Source organism: Macaca thibetana, chromosome 2, assembly GCF_024542745.1.
Source record: "Macaca thibetana thibetana isolate TM-01 chromosome 2, ASM2454274v1, whole genome shotgun sequence".
Classification (NCBI taxonomy): domain Eukaryota; kingdom Metazoa; phylum Chordata; class Mammalia; order Primates; family Cercopithecidae; genus Macaca; species Macaca thibetana.
Genome location: NC_065579.1, coordinates 151,994,692 through 152,015,680, shown reverse-complemented (window position 1 = coordinate 152,015,680; position 20,989 = coordinate 151,994,692). Strand labels below are relative to the sequence as shown.

General features: G+C 39.2%; 3 protein-coding genes across 8 annotated transcripts in view; all 3 read right to left on the bottom strand.

Annotated features, from left to right (window-relative positions):
• The window catches only part of KPNA1 (karyopherin subunit alpha 1), a 335,799-nt gene that overhangs the window by 94,502 nt on the left and 220,308 nt on the right, over positions 1-20,989 (bottom strand). The window lies entirely within an intron of this gene.
• The window catches only part of MIX23 (mitochondrial matrix import factor 23), a 304,832-nt gene that overhangs the window by 159,778 nt on the left and 124,065 nt on the right, over positions 1-20,989 (bottom strand). The window lies entirely within an intron of this gene.
• Positions 6,280-20,989, bottom strand: part of PARP9 (poly(ADP-ribose) polymerase family member 9) — a 36,961-nt gene continuing 22,251 nt past the window's right edge. For 5 of the 6 annotated variants that reach the window (XM_050781830.1, XM_050781833.1, XM_050781829.1 and 2 more), the window contains exons 8-11: positions 18,708-19,088; positions 15,166-15,302; positions 14,391-14,565; positions 6,280-7,099 (exon numbers count right to left, since the gene is read on the bottom strand). In XM_050781830.1, the coding sequence (XP_050637787.1) occupies positions 6,720-7,099; positions 14,391-14,565; positions 15,166-15,302; positions 18,708-19,088 (1,073 nt within the window). In that variant the 3' untranslated portion in view covers positions 6,280-6,719. Of the gene's footprint in view, positions 7,100-8,785; positions 8,927-14,390; positions 14,566-15,165; positions 15,303-18,707; positions 19,089-20,989 lie in introns of all 6 variants that reach the window. The other variant, XM_050781834.1, reaches the window with a different exon arrangement.

Genomic DNA, 20,989 nt, shown 5'->3' with positions numbered 1-20,989 from the left:
GAGGAAATTGAAATGACCAAAAACTTTCATTATCAAAGCCTCCATATCTCAGGTAAGCAAATCACAGCTCTCTTTTAGCATTGTTTAGCAGATGAGATCCTTTCATTTTATTTGGTAAGAAGTTACCAAGTTATTTTGACTGAATAGAATTCGTCAAAATTATCATTTACATCAAAAGCAGATAAATGAGCCAAGTCTAGTTTGTATTTGGCCAAGATATGATACTCTTCGTTTTATGTTTCTGTGATTTTGTGAAAATCTTAATAGACATCAAGATGACAATTTGAAACTCCAGTTTTCAAGTCAAGTCACCTAAGAGCTAGAGGGAACACATTTTTTTTTTTTTCTTTTTTTTTTTTTTTTTTTTTGAGACGGAGTCTTGCTCTGTCACTGAGGCTGGAGTGCAGTGGCATGATCTCAGCTTACTGCAGCCTCCACCTCCCAGATTCAAGTGATTCTCCTGACTCAGCCTCCCGAGTAGCTGGGACTACAGGTGTGCACCACCACAACTGGCTGATTTTTTTCGTATTTTTAGTAGGAACAGGGTTTTGCTATGTTGGCCAGGCTGGTCTCAAACTCCTGGCCTCAAGTGATAGACTCATTCGCCTTGGCCTCCCAAAGTGCTGGGATTACAGGCATGAGCCACCGCACCCGGCCCTCTTTTCTTTCTTATTATGTTGGACAGGAACTCTGATTGCTGATGAGTAGTAACAGGAAGCATTTATCGTCTCATTATTTCATGGGGAATCATTCTAATGTTTAATCATGAAATACTTGTTTTGGTAGCTATCCTTTAATGAATTGTCTATCAGGTGATTTTTTCTATATATTGAAATGAGCACAACCTTTAACATATTTATATGGTGAGTTACACTAACTGATTTTTGAAAGTTAAATTATCCTTGCATTTCTGAGGTAAAGCCAAGTTGACTATGATTTACTTATTTACACAGAGCCAAATTATAATTGCTAATATTTTATTTAGAATTTGTACATCTACTTACATAATTTAATTCATCTATAATTTTTTTATCTTATACTGTTTTCTATTTTTTGGTGTCAAGGTTATACTTGCCCTAAAAAAATTGTCGGGGAGTGTTCCCTCTATTTCTATTCTCTAGAAGATTTTATTTAAGATTAGAATAATCTGTTCTTTGAATATGTTGTAGAATTCACTAATAAAGTGAAAATCATCTTAGCCTGCTGTATTTACCTGTTTGCTTGGTAGGTAAATTTTTAAATACCAATTCAATTTATTTAATAGATATTAGAAAATTCAGGATTTCTAGTTCTTCAATCAATTTCGGTAAATTATATTTTTCTAAGAAAGTCTATATTTTGTCCAAATTTTGAATTTATTAGCACAAAACTGTTTCTAGTTACTACTTTTAGATCTCTAGTGTGTCTTGGTTACATTCTTCCATTATTAACAATCTTTATTTGTACCTTTTCTTATATTTTCTTGATCAGTCTTACCAAAGGTTTGTCTGTGTCTTTAATCTTTACCAAAAAACAGCTATTCATTTTATTGTTCTCTGCACTGGATATTGTTTCTATTTCACTATTTTCTGTTTATATTTTCTTTCTTCAAGTTTGTTCTGATTTTCTTTTCTTACCTTAAGTTAGATGTCTGCCTAGCTCATTATTCCTTTATTTTTCTTAATATAACCTTTAAGCTTAGAAAGAATTTAAGCACTATTTTAGCTTTATGTCACAAGCTGTGGTAGTATTATTTTCATTATCATTCAGTTCTAAATATTTTCTATTTTGTTATGTTTTCATGACCCACGGGATATTATTTTGAAGATTATATCTAATTTCCAAACAGATTTATTTTAAGCTATTTTTAAAATTGAATTATATGTTAATTGCATAATGGATGATGGCCAGACAATATAGACCCACTGAGAATGTCTTTAAAACTGTTGAATTTAGTTATTTCTTGTCTAGGGTCTTTGGCAAAAAGTAAATAAATAAAAAGAAAATTGTTAAATTTGGAATATGGTCAATATACATAACTGCTCAGTGTATTTAAGACTATTCAGCGTATTTAATGTATTCTCTCATTGTGTGAGGATTTCTATACATATAAATTAAATAAAAACTGTGTAACTCAATTCTATATTCTAATTTTTTTTTTACTGGGTCATCAACAAGTTACTGAGAGAGCTGTTAAATCATTATGATAGTGGATTTGTCCACTTTGCCTATAATTCTGTCAGGTTTTGCTTTAAATAGTTTGAGTCTATGCTATTAAATGCATATGGGCTTAGTTTTATGTCTATTTCTGATGAATTAAACCTTTTGTTATTATCAGGTAGCTATTTTTATCCTTAATAATCCTTTTCAACTTAACATCTATTTTGCCTGATTTTATTTTATTTTATTTTATTTTTTGGAAACAGGACCTCAATTTGTTGCCCAGGCTGAAGTGGTGTGATTTCGGCTCACTGCAGCCTCCACCTCTTGGGCTCAAGTATTCCTCCTGCCTCAGCCTCCCAAGTGGCTGGGACTACAGGCACGTGTCACCATGCCTGGCTAATTTTTGTATTTTTTGTAGAGAGCAGGACTCACTATATTGCCCAGGCTGGTCTTGAACTCCTGGGCTCAAGTGATCCGCCCTCCTTGGCCTCCCAAAGTGCTAGGATTACAGGCGTGAGCCACTGCACCCCAGCCTATTTTGTCCAATTTTAATATAGCTGTACCAGCTTTCTTTTGGTTAGTGTTTGCTAATTACATTTTTTCCATTTTTTAATTTTTGATCTTGCTGTAGTTTAATGATTTTTGTTATGTCTCCTACAAACAATATGTAGTTTTTAAAAATACAATCTCTTAATCTGTGATTTACCTAGCAAGTTTAATCCAAATTACACATATTGTGATCACATATACATTTGGAATTATTTCTACCATTTCATGTTGTTTAATCTTTCTTTCTTTTTGCTTTATTTTTCCTCCTTCCCTACTTTCCCTGATATTTTCTTTCTTCTTCTTCTTTTTTTTTTTTTTTTTTTTTTGGTTTCCTGAGTTGGGGTCTCTGTCACCCAGGCTGGAGTGAAGTAGTACAATCATGGCTCACTGCAGCCTCAAACTCATGGGTTCATGCAATCCTCCCGCCTTCATCTGCTGGGTAGCTGGGACTACAGCCACACACTACCACGCCCAGCCCTGACTTTTTAAATTCAATTTTTTTTGCCTACTATTTGGAAGTTACATGCTTTATTTCTCTTCTTTTAGTGGCTCTGTTAATTGTCAATGTGCTTAATAAACTTAATATCTCCAATCTCCTCTTGCAAGGACTTATTTATTTCTTTAGAGATGAAGTCTTGCCATGTTGTCCAGGCTGAAGTGCAGTGGCTATTCACAGGTGCAATTACAGCACACTACAGTCTTGAACTCCTGATCTCAGGGGATCCTCTTGCCACAGCCTCCAGAGTAGCTGGGACTACAAGTGCCTACCATAGCACCTGGCCCAGTGTGAGGACTATTAAACATTTTAACTGTAGTCACCACTCTACCATATTACATAGTTCATTTTCCAGTATTTTATTTCAGTCTTATTGCCAAAATTAGACATTTCTATATGTTGCTTTATAAAGACAATGGTCATCATGATGTGTCCATATTTACCATTTCTTTGCTCAAAATGCCTTCTTGCAGCTTAAAGTTTTCTTTGATTTCTCCCCTCATCCTGAAGTATTAATATATCCTTTAAATTTTAAGTTCTATAAGTGAGAGCCCATTGTTGGTAAACTCGGTTTTTGATGATCTGTGATACAGTATGGCTCTGTATTTGCACCCAAATCTCATGTTGAATTGTAATCCCTAATGCTGGGGGAGGGAAGGTGTGTAGTACCAGCCGCTTCACTCTCTCCCTCTCTCTCTCCTGCTGCTACGTGAAGATGTGCTTGCTTCCCCTTCACCCTTCCACCATGATTGTAAGTTGCCTGAGGCCTCCCTGGCCATGCCTCCTGTATAGCCCATGGAACTGTGAGTCAATTAAACCTGTTTTCTTTATAAATTACCTAGTCTCAGGTAGTAATTATTTATAGCAGTGTGAGAATGGACTAACACAATCTGTTAGTGTCTTTATTCAAAAATTATGGCAAAATGAAAGTTCAGCTAATTGTAGAATTCTAGGCTAACAGTTAACTTCTGTCAGCCCTTTGGAAATATACTAACGTCTTCAGACTTTCATTGTTGCTATTGAAAAGTGTATTCATTTTTTTATGGCTGTCACAAATTACCATGACTTTACTGGATTGAAAGAGCACAAATTCATTGTTTCAAAGTTCTGCAGGTCAAAAGTCAGGAATGGATCTCACTGGGCTAAAATCAAGGTGTTGGTCAGCTGGCTTTATTCCTTTCTGAAGGTTCTTGAGTTTGTTTCCTTGCTCATGCAGGTGTTGGAAGAATTCAGTTACATGCAGGTAAAGGACTGAGGTATGTTTCCTCACTGGTTGTCAACTGGGAGCTACCCTTTACTCTCAGAAGCTCCTCTCTGATCCTTGCACATAGCCTCCTACATCTCAGGATCAAATTCTTCCCATGCTGCCATCGCTTTGACCCACCTAGTAAGCATTCTCTACTTTTAAAGACTTTCGTGATTAGATTGGGCCCACCTGTGTGGGAAGGACATTATTCTGCCAAACAAAGAAATGGGCTGTCAGTCTAACTGTCTTTCCTTTGTAGATGATTTGGCTGTTCTCTTCAGCTGCTTTTAAGATCTGGCTGTTTCTTTGTATGTATTTCTTCTTATTTACCCTTGTGAATACTGACTCTCTTCCATTCTCTTTTAAAATTCCTATTAAGCCCAAACTAGATCTTTCTTCACTCTTTCTCTCTCTTTTCTTAACAGGGTCTTGCTTTGTCACCCAGGCTGTAGTGCAGTTGCTCCATCATGACTCACTGCAGCCTCAAATGCTTGGACTCAAGCAATCCTTCAGGTAATTTGTGTGTGTGTGTGTCTATGTGTGTGTCTGTCTCTGTGTGTGTGTGTGTGTGTGTGTGTGTGTGTGTGTGTGTGTGTAGATGGGGGTCTCACTATGTTGTCCAGGCTGGTCTCAAACTCCTGGCCTCAAGTGATCCTCTCACTTTGGCCTCCCAAAGTGTTGGGATTACAGGAGTGAGCCACAGCACCTGGCCAGCGAGGTCTTTCATATCTGTCCTCTCACTCTCAGCTCAGCTGTGCACCACAGGCCTCAAGCGTGTGTGGACACTTCAGCACCCATGTCCAAGCCTCATACATACAAATGATCATCCATTGGCTATTCTTGATGCAGACTCTGGTACAGCCCACACTCAGGAGGAGGGATGCAAGAAAGAGACCCGATCAAGCCCTGGAAGTAGACTCAGAGCTGTTAGGGCAGGAAATTTTGGGGCTCTGCTTTCCTAGTGGGTGATTTAGGAATGAAAAGTGCAGGGTCCAGATGAATCCAATCTCTTGGCCCTGTGGAGTCCTCACCTTGTGAGCATGGGCACAACCGGAGGAGGGCTAGAATGAGACCCTCTTAAGTAAGGAGCCTAAGGCAGGGGGCCTCTCAATCCAGGGGGAAAGGCAGATCCCCTGTTACTCAGATCCAAGGGCAATGCCATATGAGACAACAAGCACACTTCTTTCAACAGGGAGAATGCTAGTAAGGTAAGGCAAGGAAGAGGAGGAAGTGTTCTGTGCCAGGGGTTGAGGATGTGAGGTCAGGAAAGTTTGGAAGTACACAGAAATGTGGATTTAAAAGTAGGCAAGAGATGCATGGTGAAATTAGCTGGCCTCTACATTGCAAGTAGAACTCTGTAGTCAACTTTGGGCATAGTTACAGCAGATTCAGCCTTTATAAGGGCTATTCTCTCTACTTAAACAACTCTTCTGACTGCTCCTGATTTGCTACATCCCTTATGTTCTCAGCTTGAATTTCACTTGCTTTAGGCCTTGCCCCAAGTCCCTGATTAATCTATCCCTCTCTCTTTTAAATTTTTCCACAGAGTCTATACTTCTCTTTTTGTTATATCTAATCACACTTGTTAAGTTGTCCATGGTTGCCTTTTTGATTATTCAGGCTAAAAGGTTTGTGAAGACATTTGTCTTGTCCGACATCATATCCCAGGACCCACAAAGTGGCTGAAATGCATCTGGTGGTCAATATATATTTGGTGCATTGATAATATGTCCTCACAGTGTTTGAGTGGCATTACTTGATATAGCTGAATCCAAACAGAATATCAGCTTTTTTATGTCCTTCCACTTCAAATTGTTTCATTTTACACATAATTTTTCAGAGCCAGTTAATCAGACAAAGATGATTTATTTTCGTATCTAAAACACTTTATAATATTCTCTGGAAAATCTAAAATCATGCTGTTTTCCTAATATTTTTATACTGTCATCATTTTAGAAAATAAAAGGCCTGGGTTATATACTAGAAAAGTTTCTTCATTGTATGCAAAATATTTATCTCCTCTAGTAAAGGAGAATAAAGAAAAACTGCAAGAGGAAGGAAGGTCCTGAAAGTTTTTCATTTGGTATCTACCTACCCCAACCCCAAGACATAAAGACAGATAAAGGCACTAAGATGCTAGTATGTGGCTAGGCCTTTCAATAACCCAGTCAGTCCATACAGATAATCCATGGGATATATTCAAGCCACTCTCTGAGCCATCGATGGTCATTATTTGGTTAGTTCACCCAAGGTAAAGGCATACCAGCTGTTAAAATGATATAGAGATTAATCAACGGGGCTGCCACTTGTTAATCCCCTCCAGGGATCCTGTGCAAAGGGTCTCATTGGTCCTAATGAGTCATCTTGTGACTGTACATAATCCTGGATGCATATCCACAAATACTGAGGTATAGCCTGCATACCACTAAAAATAACAAAGGTTTCAGGGCTGGAGACATTGTCAACCACACTGTCATGACCATATACAGCTCCAGGACTCAGTGGTGGGGGAACAATATTTAACGGATGTCCCTGGCAAAAGGAGCCTGTGAGTACTTCAGCCTCGAACACATAGATCAGCTGATCTGCAGCAGAGATTTTCTTGGCCTTCTCTGCCAGGTTTTTGAGGTTCTTGGTGAAGTATATGCCAGCTCCGTATTTTGGCTCTGATAAAGGAAAAAATAATAATAAAAAGATATTATAATCTGGTAAATGATATTGCCGATTTGGGTACTAATATCTATTCTCTCTCTAGTCTTCCAAATAATCACTTCCTCCTGGTTCTGAGTTCCTGTGTCTATAGCAAAGGCACTAAAAATTGTTCCTTGAAACAAATTATCACTGACACCATCAACATAATAATAACTTGCATCCAAATATGCCATTAGGGCCGGGTGCGGTGGCTCACTCCTGTAATCCCTGTACTTTGGGAGGCTGAGGCGGGTGGATCACCTGAGGTCAGAAGCCTGGCCAACATGATGATACCCTGTCCCTAATAAAAACACAAAAATTGAGCTGGGTGTGGTGGCAGGCACCTGTAAGCCCAGCTGTTGAGGAGGCTGAGGCAGGAGAATCACTTGAACCCAGGAGTCAGAGGTTGCAGTGAGCCAAGATCGCACCACTGCACTCCAGCCTGGGCAATAAGAGTGAAACTCTGTCTCAAAAACAAAAACAAAACAAACAAACAAACATTAGTGTTCATAGAGAAGTTAATGGTTTTCAAAGTATTGCACATTGATTAGATTAAATTATCTATGATTTGGGTAGTAACTCCATGTAAAAGACAAAGATCTGAAATTCAAAGAACTTAGATTCAAGTCAGTATTATCAACTAAGTAGCTGACAGAGCATAACAAAAGGAAGGTTCTGTTTCCCTTAGAACATTGTCTGACTTCTACATGCTACAATAGGGATATTTCCAGAACTCTCAAGAAGATGGTTTGAAAATAGCATCTAATAAGAGAAGACAGAGTGCCTCCTAACCTCATGAACAGCATTACAAGAAAAATATGTCACCTGGGACTGGTGGCACACACCTGTAATCCCAACACTTTGGGAGGTCAAAGTGGGTGGATCGCATGAGCCCAGCATGGGCAACATGGCAAAACCCCATCTCTACAAAAAATACAAAAAGTAACCAGGCATGGTGGTGCACACCTAAAATTGTAGCTACTCAGGAGGCTGAGGTGGGAGGACTGATTGAACTCTAGGAGGTTGAGGCTGCAGTGAGCTGTGACCGTGCCACTGCACTCCAACCTGGGTGACAAAGCAAGACCCTGTCAAAAAAAAAAAAAAAAGAAGAAAAATATGTCAAGGGGAAGGTGGAGTATATAAAATATTAGTGTGCATACTTCATTGTTTAGGAAAAGCACTCCTGGATTTGGAAGGACAGAGGCATTCTAGTCACCAGGAGGGTACTGTGTATTCTCCATGGGTTGGCACAATACCTCATGAAGAATCTCCAAGTGCATGTTATCTAGGTCCATGCTCACCAGGCAACTTTCCACCCATCAGGCACTCTGGGGACTGTGATATTAAGGAAGAAATGCCCTATTCCGACCACTAGAAATGAGTACTCTTCATTCTGACACATTGCCTGTGATCTGTATTACCTTCTTTGGAGTATTAAAAACACTCGGGAGGCTGAGGGCCAAATTCTGGACCTCAAAGGAATCCCTGTTCAATGCCCTTTCTGACCTCACTTAGAGGGAAAATAAATTATACCTTCTTTGATGCCGTATTATCCTTCCTTCCTTTCCTTTTTTCCTTTCATTTCCTCCCTCTCTTTCTTTAAGTGGGACATAACCAAACACTTTTAGGCTCAAGGGCAGCACTGAACAATAGAAACGTACTACGAGTCACGCATGTCATTTAAAACTTGCAGGCTGAGTGGCTCATGTCTGTTATCCCAGCACTTTGGGAGGCCAAGGCAGAAGGACTGGTGGAGGTCAGGAGTTTGAGACCAGCCTGGGCAACACAGTGAGACCTAATCTCTACCAAAAATAAAAAAAATTAGTCAGGTATTGTGGCACTCACCTGGAGTCCCAGCTACTCTAGTAGCCACATTTTAAAAATGTAAAAAAAAAAGGGTGAAATTCACATTTTTATTTAAGCCATTCAAGACGTTATTTTAACATGTAATCTATATTTTAAAAAGTATTAGATATTTTACATTCTTTTGTAGTAGGTCTTTGAAATCTGGTGTGTATTTTATACTTACAGCATCTTTCAATTTAGATCAGACACATTTCAAGTGCTCAATAGCCACATGTAGCTAGTGGCTACCGTATTGAACAGTGCAGCTCTGGAAATTTAAAAGTGAGTAAGACATGATCCCTATTCTCAGTATTTCACAAAGGGAAGTCTCTGCATGTAAACAGATTAAATATAGTACAATTTATGTGGCAAGGTAATATTTTGAGATAAAAATCAAAGATTTTCTTTCCCAGGAGTTTCTTCTTGCTCTTTGTTCTTCCACCTATTGAGTCCTTGCTACTTCTTATTAAGGATGAAAAAGATAAAGTTGAAAACAAAGTCAATATATAAATATATGTATAGTTTTTTGAGAACTGCCTGCTGGGTGCAGTGGCTCACATCTGTAATTCCAGCACTTCAGGAGGCCGAGGCAGGCAGATCACGAGGTCAGGAGTTCGAGACCAGCCTGGCCAACATGGTGAAACCCCATATAATTATAACATAATATTATAATACAATATATATTATATTATATATTATATAATATTATATGTACTATATAATTATATAATATATAATTTTATATATGTAAATTATATATAATATATAACATGTATATTATATTACATATATTATATATTACATATATTATAATATATATAATTTATAATATATAATATTATATATTACATAATATATAATATATATTATAAATTATATAATATATTGCATATATTATATTATTATATATTATATATTATAATGTAATATATTTTATATATTATATGTAATTATATTTAATTCACAGAAGAGAGTATGGTCTTGAAATTCTGGCTTTCAGAGTTAGCTTTTCTGAGAGGAAGAGGGCTTTTTGAACCAAAAGCTACAAACCAGAAGGATTCACAGCATGGGATTTTTTACCATAAATGATAGAGCAGACAGTAATATAACATATTCTAAGAACATTTTCTCATTTCAAGACAAATGAAAGTTCTTTCTTCCAGCTGGTGGGAAGAGAAGTATCAGAAGTGACGTGACTAGAGCTCTTGGGGGAGCTTGGGAAAGGGCTCCCTTTACTACCCCCACTCCCTTGAGAGCCCTGGGAGTCAAGAGGGGGCCGAACAATGGAAGTCTCAGAATAAGAACAACTGGAGGGACTCGCAGAGCAGACAGACCCTGGCCTGACTCTAGTGGGTGCAGTCCCTCATCCAGCCTCATCACCTGAGTGGAGATAGCAATGGTTGGAGAAGTCTCTGGAGCAGGTGAGGACCACTACCCAAGACCCTGCACTCAGCTTGGAGGATGAACATGCTCAAAAATTTCCTGTGTGGCAGGAGGAACACAGACATGGCCTGGAAAGGAATTTCTTCAGCATGGAAAAGACATAGAGTGGCCTGTGCAGACACTGAGTGTAAAAGGCACAGGAGAGTGCTAATGACCAAAGCTCAGGTGGTTTATCAAGCAGAGGACAATGGGAGCCATAAGCCAGACAACCCTCCTCACATACAGAAAAGAGGAGAAAAGGGGCAAACATTGCAGGAACTGAGTTTCAATCTTGAAGGGACTATGAAAACTCTGAAAATGACTGAGTTCACATTGAACTGTCAAGATTCAAATTTTCCACATCTGTGGACATGGGGAACAGGACAGTTGGGTAAAGTTCCATTATAGAGCCATAAAGGAAATGAGTTCTATGCCTGAGTTTCATAGGACAATAGATTTTAGTACTAATTAAAGTTATAGATGTCATAACAAAGGAATGGAGGTATGCAGGAGCACAGAGGAGGAAGATACTTACTAGGCCTGCAGGCCTGCAGGAAAGATGCCAACAAGGAGATGCCATTTGTACTATGTCTTGAAGAAAGAATAGGGGTTTGTAGTACTGAAAAGGGCAAGGAGGGAAGTCATTCCACAGACAACAGGAGAGGGGCATGAAAGTACATAGCATGTTTAGGGAACTCTAAAAAGTTATGGCTGGAGTCTTGAGGAACATAGTGGGTGATGACTGCTGAAATGATGTGGGAGCTAGGGCCTTATATTCTCTGCTAAGGAGTTTAGGCTTTTATCTCATAGGCAACTGGGAATGCAGATATTAAGCAAGAATGTAATTTTTAGTGTGATAATTCTGGTGGTAAAGGATAGATTAGGCAGGGGTGTGTTTTGTGGCAAGGAGAGGACCTCGTAATAGTCTAGGACTAAAGGAAGATGAACTAAGGCAGTAGGAATAGAGAGGTGAAACTGAGCTCAGATCTTCATGAGATTGAATCACTAGGACTGGGTGAATGCCTGGATATAAGGGTGAAGGAAAAGGAGGAATAGAGGATAATAATGTTTCAGGCTTAGGAAACCTGGTAGGTAGATGGTGATGATATTAACCAGGTTAGGGAGAATCAGCAAACAAGGGGCATATTTCTTAGGGAAAATCATGGCCAAGAAAAGAGATCAATTTGAGATACCTATGGGACATCTGGGTAAATATGTCAAAAAGAGAATCAGATATATGAACCTGCAGGTCAGGAGAGAGGTAGGGAGTTAAGAGTTGGAAATTCCTAAGTCATCATCATTAAGGTAGCAGTTGAGGCCATGGGAATAGGTGCCATCACCAAGGGGGACATTGTAGAAGAAAAAGAGAGAAGACAAAGAAGGGGCAACAGATGAACTCATGAGATTATAAATTGTAAGGGCAAGAACTCTATGGTTTTTTATTTATGCACTATTTCTAGTACCCCTAGCACGGGGCCTGATTCATAGAATGTGCTTAATAAATACCTGTGGAACAAATGAATCAACCCAATAAGAAACTGCATGTGTAGATGCCTTCTTGCTGTACTCAACCAAGTCCTACAAGCAAGAGATTTATTCAGAACTGGCTGGAGTGCAAACATAAACAGAAAAAAGAAAATAAAGCTTTGTTAACAGAAGTTCCCTCTCCTTTGCCTGTGGGTGGCCATCTACATTGACTGAGAGTCCTATAATTTGGAACACTGCAGGGCTGAAAAAGCTAAGAGCTTTTGTACTCCATATAATAACAGCTTCAGTGGTAGCAAGACTGGTATCTCCTGGGCTTGTCTGGCACCTTCTGTTAAGGGTTCTCAGCAGCCTACAGAGATGAGTCAATTGGTGCAGGTCACATTATGGGTCATGTCTGAATTGCCTCAAGGCAGTGGCTGTTAAACTAAAGGTTAGGGAGAAGGGAAGAGCACACAGACAGCAGGTAAGAGATCAAAATCTTGAGCTGAAAGACTATGTGGAGACAAGATCTGTGGTTAGGTTATAAAGACATAAACTTAACCAGAAGAAATTAGGCCTCATGCCCACTTAATTTTTAAAGGAACTATATTGCTGAAGAAACCACAAGCCTGGTTACAACAGTCTGAGCACATTCCAGCCTGTGAGACAATCCATGGCTCCCTGATAGGCAATGAACCTGGAAATAGCCAAGGGCCGCAATATATAAGGAAGATTTTCCCAGAGTGCAAAATAAAGGTTTTACAACATGGAATAGAGAGTCCTCCCTATACTTCATCAGCAGCATGTAGATAAGTGGTATGCGCCAGTGGCTGTTGTGTGTTTTGCTTCTCCCCTTTCAACATGAGAGTTTTCATTGCAGTTTTCCTGCTCCTTTTCATATCACTATATAATGGGTCAGTTGGGGGCAGTATCTTGCCTTTAAGCTTTAAGACAGAACTGCCTACCGGGCACGGTGGCTCACACCTGTAATCCCAACACTTTGGGAGGCTGAGGTGGGCGGATCACGAGGTCAGGAGCTCGAGATCAGCCTGGCCAACATGATGAAACCTCGTCTCTACTAAAAAAAAAATACAAAAATTAACTGCATGTGGTGGCACACGCCCGTAATCCCACTACCTGGGAGGCTGAGGCAGGAGAACCGTTTGAATCTCAGAGGCGGAGGCTGCAGTGAGCCAAGATCATGCTACTGCACTCCAGCCTGAACGACAGAGCAAGACTCTATCTCAGAAAAATAAATAAGGAGAGAACTGCCTGAACTTGAACTGATGATGAGTCTGGCTAAGACCTTGGGACCATATTCCTTGGGAAGATAGTAGGTGTCTTATTTGTTTTGGTAAGAAAGATGTGTATAGATGTTGAGCAGACAAGTAGCAGGGTCTGCCACAGGACTGAAAAGAGAATACTCACTAGATTTGGAAAATAGGAGCACAGCGATGATCTTAATGAAAGTAATTTAAGCAGAAGTAATGGGTGGGGATTGCAGAGAAGCCAGCTTTAGGAGCAAATGGAAGTTGTAGATTTTTTGAGACTTTGCTAATGAAGGGACTATACTGATCATCACTTTCCTGGTTGCCCCAAAAGGCTTCTTGGTGGGGATTCATTTCTCTATTTTTATCCCCAGTAATTGTCTATGTTCAATATTTACCCCAGGTTTTGCCTATGTTCTCTCCAGAACAAAGAAAAGATGATTTCTAGAGCCTTTGCATCCTAGAAACCAAGTCTATTGGAATTGACTCCTCAGCAAGGATCATGCTATGGAGTGCACGTATTTTGAAAGCTAAAGAGCAAGAGCCGTATATTTAACGGACCAAGTAAAATCAAGCCACCCTGCTAAGTACCTCTCCATAATTATTACTAAACTTCTTTTCCTCCTTTGGAGAGACCTAAAGCCAGAAATCTTCATTACTGACTGAGGAGTAGAGGGGGCAATATAGGAATTATATATGCAATGTTTTTGTACATCTGAAAACAGACATGGGAGTTACACATAGAACTCCTATGACTAAAGAGGATCTTAAGATGCTATGCACTTCACCTGCCAAATGATACCTAATTCATCCACCAGCAGGCTATAGGAAATAAAGGGATGAAAGAGAAAAGACCAACTTTCTTAAATTTAGGAAAATGCCCTTTTAATTAAGGGATGAGGATGGTTCAGTGCTGTTGGTAATAATTTTGTTGAGATAAGTAAGGCAAAAAAAAAAAAAGCCTCAACGTGCTCTCTGCAGATAGGACACAGAAACACATAATGGAGAAAAATAGTGAACCGTAGTTCTTACTGCTCACACTTTTCATCAATGTAAAATGCAACAGCAACAAAAGATACAAAGGAAAAGTAAAAAGTATCACTCTTTCCAGAATACTTCGTGACCTGGGTCATTATTCGTGACCTCTAAATCGCAGTCACAAATGATCCCTTCCCCACAACAAATGCTATTAGTGGAAGCATCTACTGATGTCAGCTCACCAAATCCCACAGAGTAGCCCCAATGATGAGGCATTGACACCTACCGCAAGGCACCGAGTACATTCTTTGAAAGCCAACTCTGCATACCACATTGCAGAACTGGTATGGGACTTGCTGAAACAGCCTGTGGCTCACTGATTGCCTGGGCAGTTTTCCTTCCATCATTTCCTTCTTTCTTTGAAAGGCAGCCATAAGAACCTTATTTTCTATCTTCTCCACCTAGAATCATAGAAAAGAAAGACTGAAAAAGAGGCTAGAAAAAGAGCTGCAAAGCTCTTTAAATTACCTATTATATTGCTTCAAAAATAAAGGAGCTTATGTGCATAATATTACTTTGCATGCAATTTGCTTTTCATATAAAGTTGCAAAAGAGTCTCTCCTCCCTCTAATCCTCTCCTATTTTGATTCTGTCTCTTCAAAATTCCCTGCCCCTTCTCTAATAAATTTCTTTAACAAAAATTCACTGACTTAGACATAATGTCTGCCCTCTTAAGCTCATAGTTTAGTGAGATAGAAAAATAGGTAAACAATTATAACACAGTGTGATAAATGCTATTCCACTTCTTTTATTTTGCTCAAAGACGGGCTTCCTGGATCTGGAATCTGCTTCTGTGTGTCCTGACGTCATTTTTACCTTCCGATTCCAACTATATCCCTCGTGCCTGCCCTGCCTTGCTCTCTTCTCGGTCTTACTGACCTAGGATTCCAAGTCCATGAGCGGCCAGCTTAGAATCATCAGTAGGTGAGCTTTTCCTTGGGCTACAGAAGCAAGTTAATTAACAACAAAATGAGCCAAATCCTCCCCTTTGTTAGGTATACCTTTATAACCTGCAAACCACATTTTTCAAACTGTTTCTTTTGATCTTCAAGCTCTTGAGTTAGAGGCACAGGACGTTTCAGAAATATATTTTCTTTCATTTTGTCTTGAGTTTTTTGTTGCTGATTAGTCCACTGTCCTAAAAATGAGTAACACAAAAACTTTGTTTCAACGCTCTGAGAGAGGAAAAAGGAAACTTAATGAAACAAATTCTAGAAATTTAGAGGAAGGGATTAGCCAGTTTAAATTGTGTGCCTCATGCATTTAGGACATGCAAGGAGAGCTATAATATTATGAGCAGTCAGGATAAAATAAAGGGGTAATAAATTTGTCTTTAGATGATTTGAACCATGAGGCTAAGGGGATGTGAGTAAAAGGAGCATAACGTATACTTGCTTCTCCACAATCAATGCTGTAATAATGAGAAATAATTGTGTTGCTCATAGGGTATGTTTTTATTTCTAGCCCCAATGCCTATCAGCAAAAAGAGACAGGCATTAGAAAATATTAAATATGGAATGATAGGAAATGACATGACATTTGTAAAACACTTCAAAATTTTCAGTTTCCTTCCTTATTTGATCATTATAACACCACCATGAAATAACGCCATTTTACAAATAAAGAAATTGAAGTTCAAATAAGTAACTTGCCCCATAGCACACACCTAGTAAGTAAAGAGCTAAGATTACAAACCTGGCTTTCACCAATGCTTTTTGTAAGTGACAAGGCAAAATACTTGGAACATGCATCACTCATATACCACCCAAAGAAGAAGAGCAAAATTTGGAGATTAAGAGTCTATGGTGTCTTGTTTTTCCTCCCTTCCTCTTTTCTCCTCCTCTTATTTTCCTCCCTCCCTCCCCTCCCTCCCTCCCTCCCTCCCTCCCTCCCTCCCTCCCTCCTTCCTTCCTTCCTTCCTTCCTTCCTTCCTTCCTCCTTCCTCCTTCCTTTTTTTCCTCCCATCCTTTTTTCAAGAGGCAACCTGTTTTTGTCCAAAGGAGCTCCTTACTGGACTAAATATACAGGTGGACAAATGAAAACCAAAAAAGACTTGTTTTCTCTTGGTTTATTTTTAGTTTGACTTAAGACCAAGTATACTAAAATGACCTAATCCCCGGTTCATTATCTAATTGAATGGGCTCAATTTAACCACAAAAAGCAGGTGACGAATTGAGGGAAACTCACTAGAGAGCCAAGTTGTAAATCTGAGAAAGTGGGAGGGACAAAACTCCATAGCAGAGGAACTGCAAAGACCAGAAACTTCAACAGAAGACTGTAAATTAACTTTGGAGAGCAATAGCTCATATTTATAAGGTGTAATATTAGAGTTCAGTTTCCTTGAGTTCAACAAACATTTGCCAAGCTCCTTCTATATGCCAGGCACTGGACTGGGCACTGGGGACCCAAAGATCACAAACTTCTGCCATTGGAAACACCTACCAGGAAGGATTAAAAGAGTGGCATAAAAGAGAGGTGATGCCTTTGATTTAAAAAATAAAATTATTGTTCTGATGGATATTTGATATTCCTTATAATGATAACTCATCTCAAAATTATCCATTTTGTTAATTAAGATCTTAATCTGATTAAGACAGGGTAGGTTTTCCTGAACCTCTAAGGCTTCTGTGGAATAATATATTTAGTCATCAACTACCAAAAGTGCCATCTTGCGGCAGAACAAGGGACTTACATGACTCAAAATTGTCAATAGCTGGGAGAATTAGCCCACCTTATGACTTCAGTTAATTTAAAGCAATGCCACACACACACACACACACACACACACACACACACACACACAAACAAAATAATGCCACAAGTTTTATAGGAGATTCATGTTTCTTTGTATCCTGTTCCCCTAAGCTGACACTGGTGTCAGTTTCAATACCTATATTCACTATGTTTCAAAAACTAAGTGAAAATCATAATCTTGGTTCTTATGCTTGTGTATTCTTTTTATCCATTTTTTTTTTTTTTTTTTGCCACTGTGTTTTCTGTGGAATGTGGATACAACATTTATGGGGAACTCTCACTCACTTAACCATTTATTCCTGCATTATTTTTACAAACACATGGTGAAAATAAGGTGTCCTTTGAAATTTTGCGTCTGAATTTTTGCACCTCTTACTAAATCCATTCTCCACATTATAACCAGTGATCTTTCTAAAAACACAAGTCTGATCTTAACTTTGCTTAAAATTCTTTAAGGTTTCCTATTTGTTTCAAGAAATTCTCTGAACTCTTTCACGTGATTTATAAGGTCTTACATAATCCAGGCCTTGCAACAATCTTATTTCTTGATGTTTTCTTTCTTTGCCTAACTAACTTCTACCTATTATCCAGTTCTCCATTTATGACACCTGTGATAAGCCCTCCCATGACTTCCCAAGTCTGGGTTAGGTGCCTCTCTGCAGTGCTTTCGCTCTCCTCTATCATCACTAACCTGTGTGCTCATCAAGGTTCCCCATTAGACTTTGAGCAGGAACAATGTCCATCTTGTTTATTGCTGTAGTCCTTGCACCTAGCACAGTGCTTGGCACATCATGGGTGCAATATGCATTAGTTGAATGAAATCTATATCTATCTCTATCTCCCGAGATGGCATTTCTTTTTTTCTTTCTTTTTTTTTTTTTTTTTTTTTTTTTTTTTTGAGACAGAGTTTCACTTTTGTGGCCCAGGCTGGAGTGCAATGGCTTGATCTCAGTTCACTGCAACCTTTGCCTCCTGGGTTCAAGCAATTCTCCTGCCTCAGCCTCCCGAGTAGCTGGGATTACAAGCATGGGCCACCATGCCTGGCTATTTTTTTTTTTTTTTTTTTTTTTTTTTTTGTAGTTTTAGTAGAGACAAGGTTTCTCCATGTTGGTCAGGCTGCTCTTGAACTCCCGACCTCAGGTGATCTGCCCAAAGTCCTGGGATTACAGGCGTGAGCCACCACGCCCGGCCCTGAGATGGCATTTTCAATAGTATAATTTCCTAGTTAGCTCTAGGGCTCTGTTGAAAGGATCTCTCCAGATCCAAATTCCCACATGTATCCTGATGAGTTTAGCCCCACTGAATGGGAGATACTTGAGTGTACCTCACAGTACCAATGTATAATTTCATTGGCGAGAGGGCTCAAGGTAAGTAATTTTAGGGTTCCTAATGCTGTCAGTAACAAATAAATACAATAAAACTTGATAAAAGAAATAAGATAATCTGATAGAATGTGTCTACATTTGAGCGCTGCATCTGAAGAATTAGAAATGTATACTTTTCCCCATGGCTTGGGTTTTACCACTGCCAAAATTCCATGTAATTGCCTCTTAGACAATCAGGGTTATTACAAGTAAATAAAATTGTGTTTGTGTGTGTGTTCACAAATAATCCTGATTGTCAAAAGAGAGCAAAAAATAACTCACGAAGGTTTATGATCTAACAAAGAATCAGAATGTTTGCTCCCTCCTCTCTCTGTCTCTCACCCACATCCATACATACATGCTCACACCCAAAAGAAGGAACAATGGGGAGAATTTACTTTCTAACTTAATAGAAAGTTACTCACCTAACAAGCTCCAAAGTCCTTGCTCCTTTTTCCTTGCCATTTCCTCCTGTACTTTACAAAGCATATCTTCAATGTTCATAACCACCTCAATGAGGTCAGCCTGGGCTCCTTTAATCTCTAACTCTGTCCTTCCTGGTTTGATAATTTCTGTGATGGAGACACTTGAAGTTTTCTGAAGCTGAGATAAAATGTCATGTTCCTTTCTCCCAAGGTACAGAATATGATTATTCTCAATGATGTGATGGTTCTGGAGACTCAGTATTCTTTGGATCCATGCATAGGCCTCCCACATTTTTTCTATGTTGAATCCCATCAGATTGATGGCAGGAAATCTAGCTTCAAGCCCATTTTCTCTTTTCTCCTCTCTGGTTGACTGGGGGACTGAAACGACTATAATAAGCAATCATGGAAGACTAGCGGTTTTTGTTTTTTTTTGTTTGTTTGTTTGTTTTTTTTGAGACGGAGTCTCACTCTGTCGCCCAGCCTGGAGTGCAGTGGTGTGATCTTGGCTCACTGCAAGCTCTGCCTCCCAGGTTCACGCCGTTCTCCTGCCTCAGTCTCCCGAGTAGCTGGGACTACAGGCGTCTGCCAGCACACCCAGCTAATTTTTTATATTTTTCGTGGAGATGGGGTGTCACCATGTTAGCCAGGATGGTCTCGATATCCTGACCTCGTGATCTGCCCGCCTCAGCCTCCCAAAGTGCCAAGATTACAGGCGTGAGCCAATGTGCCCGGCTGACCAGTGGGTTTTAAAACAGTGAAGAAATGGGATGGCTGGGTCAAATGGTATTTCTAGTTCTAGATAGGATTATAAGTCATGTTGCTATAAAGACACATGCACACATATGTTTACTGTGGCACTATTCACAATAGAAAAGACTTGGAATCAACCCAAATGTCCATCAGTGACAGACTGGATTAAGAAAATGTGGCACATATACACCATGGAATACTATGCAGCCATAAAAAAGGATGAGTTTGTGTCCTTTGTAGGGACACGGATGCAGCTGGAAACCATCATTCGCAGCAAACTGTCGCAAGAACAGAAAACCAAATACCGCATGTTCTCACTCAGAGGTGGGAATTGAACAATGAGATCACTTGGACACAGGAAGGGGAGCATCACACACTGGGTCTTATTGTGGGGAGGGGGTAGAGGGGAGGGATGGCATTAGGAGATATACCTAATGTAAATGACAAGTTAATGGGTGCAGCACACCAACATGGCACATGTATACATATATAACAAACCTGCACGTTGTGCACATGTACCCTAGAACTTAAAGTATAATAAAAAAAATTAAAAAAAATAAAACAGTACAGAACAAAACACCATGGCCAGCGTTTTACCCCTGTGATATTGTCACCACTGTCAGCAGTAGCAGCTTCAATTAAGTACCTATCTCTGAAAGCTGCATTGGGTATGAAGGAAATCTACCTGTATTGTTTACAGCCTCCTTTGGAACACAGAGTTTAGCTTGTAATGGATTAGCTTTATCATCTCTTGCCTCTGCTATGTTGCATTTATCAGTTCACAGATGAGTTCACCTTGAGATCTCACCCTGGATGTTAAGTATTATTACCTGCTGAATAGGATTTTCCTTAACCTCTTGCTACTAGTTTTAAAATCAAACATCTCTGAAAGACACAGAGCTTGAAGAGTCAAAATTATTTTTTTAAAAATGAATCTCTGATTTTAAGAATAATACATGTTTATTATTTAAAAATTGGAAAATTATCAACATATAATGGAAGGAAGAAATACCTGTAATTCCACTACTCAGGATTCCTCACAACCTTATGAGACAGATACTAGTAGTTGTCCCATCTTACCAACAAGGAAATTGATTCACAGAGTCATTAAGTAACTTGCCCATGGCTACAGGACTAGTTAGTGGTGGCCATGAAGCTAGTAGGTATGGGCATCTGACGCCAGTGCTCCCGCATATGCCTTCCAGTGAGTAATATCTGAACAGCAGTGGAAATTAGCATCTTTCTCCTGAGATCTCAGTTGTGTGGTACAGGAGCTACAAAAGAAGTATAAGGACAGACCCAGAAGTAACACAGGGAGGACAGTCTTCCTCTGAGTAAAGACAAAAAATACAAAAGTCAAGGTTTTAGACAGCAGTAAGAAGTAACCCAGGTTTTATATTGGAGGCATACTTTTGTTTAAACCCTTGTTCTGTCTGGGAGATTATATTATTTTTTAGGAGAAAATAAAAACAATGCATAGTGATATTTCATTTAGCCATTATTATCAAGAGAAAATTCTTCTCCTTCTT